Below are 3,762 nucleotides of genomic sequence, written 5' to 3'. Positions count from 1 at the left end.
ACATAGAGACCCAAGATTCTAATTTTATTTTGTGTATTATAGTAACTTCTATCATTAATTGTTTTGGTGTTCAAATTGCTTCAACTTGAAGCCATTGAAAGCTCTTCCTTGTTGGCTCCTGTATCTTTTCAGCATGTTGCATGTGCTTCATGATTTTGATGGTTTGTTATCTTATATTTGAAATGACCCTGCCTCTTCTCCTCTTTTCCGAGGAACTCTGGTTTTTTTTTTTTTTTTTTTTTTTTCTTTTTCCTTGTGGAATAACAACCAGAATCTAATTATCTGACACTAGCTGACCTTTTAAATTAGTCTTCCATCACTTGTAAACCTACTTCAGTTCCTGTATATGGTGTGTGTGTGTGTGTGTGTGTGTGTGTGTGTGTGTGTGTGTGTGTGTGTTTATCTGAAACTACGATGTTGATTTTGAGAATCACCTGGCTGAAGTTCTTTTCCAGAACCCTGCTAGAAATCATAAAGGGGAGGAAAAATGACTCCTGTTCCAACAATCATAGGCCCTGGGTGCCCAAAGACTGGAGTGTAGACTGACGTACCTAATGGTACACAAAGCTGAAGCTAATATTCACTGCCCTGAAAACTACTTAGCTGTTCCAGTCCAATGCAATGAATTTACATGTGCTGAGGAATATGGAATTGTAGCATAACAGGCTGAGACCACTTAGAAGCAATTTCCTGGAAGACCTCCAAATGTATGTCAATTCATCTGCACATACATAAATTTATACATTTTTGAAAAATCTTGCAACTATAACAATAATTCTTTGCTTACCTTTGTTTCTTTTCCTGTAATACCACTAGTATTTCCTTTAAAATCATTTATATCTTAGAAAATGCTGATGATTATTTCTCATACTTTTTCTTTAATGGTTTGTAGCATATAGTTTCAAAAGTTGACATATTGGTTATTGGAATGTGTGTAAAGAGAATCCACAAAAGAATTATTTAATTCTATATTGCGTGTGTATAAAATTACATCAGAAGAATTTAAAGACTTTTATGAGAAGAAATACCCTGCTTCATAGAGCTATTAAGGCATTAAGTGCCATGTTTTGAGAACCTGTGTAGAGTCCAGAGGTATCAGGTATATCAGGGCTGGACAATGGCTAAGAATGGATACAGAGAGTTTTCAAGGCTACTGAGACATTAGCATGTGATTTAAACTCTGCCCAGGTGAAAATCTTTAAGCACTGGACTAATCTACTAAGGTTATTTAGTACCAAGTATACTTTACCATTATTTTCAATTAAAAATGGTGCTGAATGAAGAGAATACTCTAAAACAAAGTTATATTTCTTAAAGATTGTTTTAAGACAGCCAGAAAGAGCACAGTGGTTTTGTTTTCTTTCTTTCACAGACTATGTACCCTTTTGAAAGAGCACTTTGAGATCCTCGATTACCTATTCATTATCAGAACTTTCTTCAGACCCAGAGTTTTTCTCAGTGCTGCCTTGACTTCCTTGTTCCTTAGGCTATAGATGATAGGGTTCAGCATGGATGTCACTGCTGTGTAGAAGAGAGCCAAGAGTTTATCAATTCCTGGTGAATGGCTAGATTTGGGCCTCAAGTAGTTAATGGATCCTGAGCCATAGAAGAGTGTGACTACAAGTAGGTGGGACGAACAGGTGGAAAAAGCTTTATGGCGCCCCTCAGGTGAAGGCATCACGAGCACTGCGACCAGAATTCTGACATAAGAATAAATGATCAGTAAAAACGGACTAGATATACAGAGGATTGCTACCACAAAGATGGCAGCCTCGTTTTGGGATGTATCTCCACAGGCAAGTGCCAGGAGAGGTGGAAGGTCACAGAAGAAGTGGTCTATCTCACAGGGCCCACAAAAGTTTAAGGAGAAAATAAAATTGGTTTGTCCCAACCCCACAATGCAACCTGTTCCCCATGAAACAATTGCCAAATGGGCACATACCCCACGACTCATTCGGGTTGCATAGTGGAGTGGGGAGCATATGGCTATACAGCGGTCAAAGGCCATGGCCGCCAATAGGCAGCACTCACTTATACCAAAAAGTGTGAAGAAAAACATCTGTGTGGCACATCCCTCCCGAGAGATCCCTCGGGCCTCACTCACAAGGCTCTGCAGCATCTTGGGTATGACAGAAAAAGTATAGCCAATCTCCAGGAGAGACAAGTTGGCTAGAAAGAAGTACATGGGGGTGTGTAGAGATGGACTGGTACAGATGGTAAGGGCTATGAGAGCATTTCCTGTTAGTGATACTAAGAACATGAGCAGGATGAGGGTGAACAGGAGGAAGCATTCTCCAGGGACCTCAGAGAACTTGGCAAATGCAAAGCGTTTGACAGACACGCTGTTCTCCTGCCACAGAGAACAGTTGACAGTCATCTCCTGGAAGACAGAACAGTAAGTCATTAGAAGAACTTTTGCAGATGAGGGATATTAATCCTTTTAATACTTTTAGAGCCTCAGTTACATCCGAGACAGAGTCTTTCTCTGCAATCATAACATCAAAGCTTAGAAATAGTTTATTCTCACAGATTTTCACATCTAATACTTTCTCTCTTAACATCAAGGGGTTTTGCAAAGTGTACATTGAGTCAAGTGTCCAAATATTTGCAAAAGATGGTGGAAACTTGTAGTCCTGGCACTAATGAAGCTCAGAGGCTTACCATGGGTCTAAGTTCAGCTTCACATGTTGTATAAGCTATCATTCAAATAAAAGAAAAGAAAAAACATTGATTGTATCTCAATTTTTTACCCACTCTTCTAATTAACTAGTTATCAATGTTATGCAGAAAAACTGATCGGCCCACTCATCTATCTCTATGCTTTCCCATTGCCACAGATACAATCTCTTCAACCATTCTCCATGGGTATTGGGCCCAGATTATTCTCTGGTTGCTATTACCAGTATTCAGATCCACACATTAAAGGTACTTATTTCCTCAAGATTCATCTTTTATTCAAGGCATAGTAAAATCAACCATTCAATCAATAAATGTTACTGGTTTTAATACATAGAATTAAAGGCAGGGCACATCTCGATGTCTGCACACTAATGTGGTGTTCGGAGAAGCTTCTTAAGATGCATAAGCTGAGCCATGAAAGAGAAGAAGGATCAACCAAACGGCACCATAGCCCATCATGCCGCAACCCTCAATATGGCAGCTGACATCTGTCTCTTAATAGTTCCTCTTTATAGAACATGTTTTCTTAGTGAGAGTATCACTGCTTACACATTAAATTTCTGTCTTCTTAATATTGTTCATGATATTCTATGAATCAGACTATCGAGTTAAATAAAGAATAAGTTAAGAAAAAAAAGAGTAAAAGGTGTCTTGATATGTAGCCCAGGCTAACCTGAATGAAACTCCTAATTCCTCTCCCTCAGTCTCTTGAATGTGAGTATTCTAAGAGCAAGACATGGTGCCAGGCTTGATAGAAATTTCTTCCTATCTTTTCATCTCAACATCTTACATTACAATTCCATCAAACTACCTGTATTTCTGTACACACAGTATCTGTACACTTCATTCCTCTTTGCTCATTTTTGTATAGGGCAGCTGCTGTGGGCTTGCTTGGTTACTTACATGGAAAACTGTTCAGTTCCAGCACAGCCTTGTCTGTTTTCCGGATATCATCCATCTCTTCTGCCTACAGTTACGCTTTGTTTTTCACACTGTAACGCTGAAGTATTCTTTAGCACTCTGGTGGTAACTACTTCTCGTTTTGTTCACACTGTAGCCTTATACAGAGACTGAGTATGGACT

The 3,762-nt window shown here is 39.0% G+C and overlaps 1 protein-coding gene across 1 annotated transcript; it reads right to left on the bottom strand.

Moving 5' to 3' along the window:
- Positions 1-1,411: 1,411 nt before the first annotated feature.
- On the bottom strand, positions 1,412-2,377 carry Or10al7 (olfactory receptor family 10 subfamily AL member 7). Its single transcript, NM_001000508.1, has one exon. The coding sequence runs from the start codon at positions 2,375-2,377 to the stop codon at positions 1,412-1,414; it is 966 nt and encodes a 321-aa protein (NP_001000508.1).
- Positions 2,378-3,762: the final 1,385 nt, after the last annotated feature.

The sequence above is a fragment of the Rattus norvegicus genome, chromosome 20 (genome assembly GCF_036323735.1).
Source record: "Rattus norvegicus strain BN/NHsdMcwi chromosome 20, GRCr8, whole genome shotgun sequence".
Taxonomy (NCBI): domain Eukaryota; kingdom Metazoa; phylum Chordata; class Mammalia; order Rodentia; family Muridae; genus Rattus; species Rattus norvegicus.
Note: the sequence above shows the minus strand (reverse complement) of the source record. Positions and strands in the feature narration are given on the sequence as shown.

Excerpts from the sequence above, each read along its gene's own strand:
- Or10al7 (NM_001000508.1), bottom strand. The coding sequence starts at position 2,377 with ATGACTGTCAACTGTTCTCTGTGGCAGGAGAACAGCGTGTCTGTCAAA.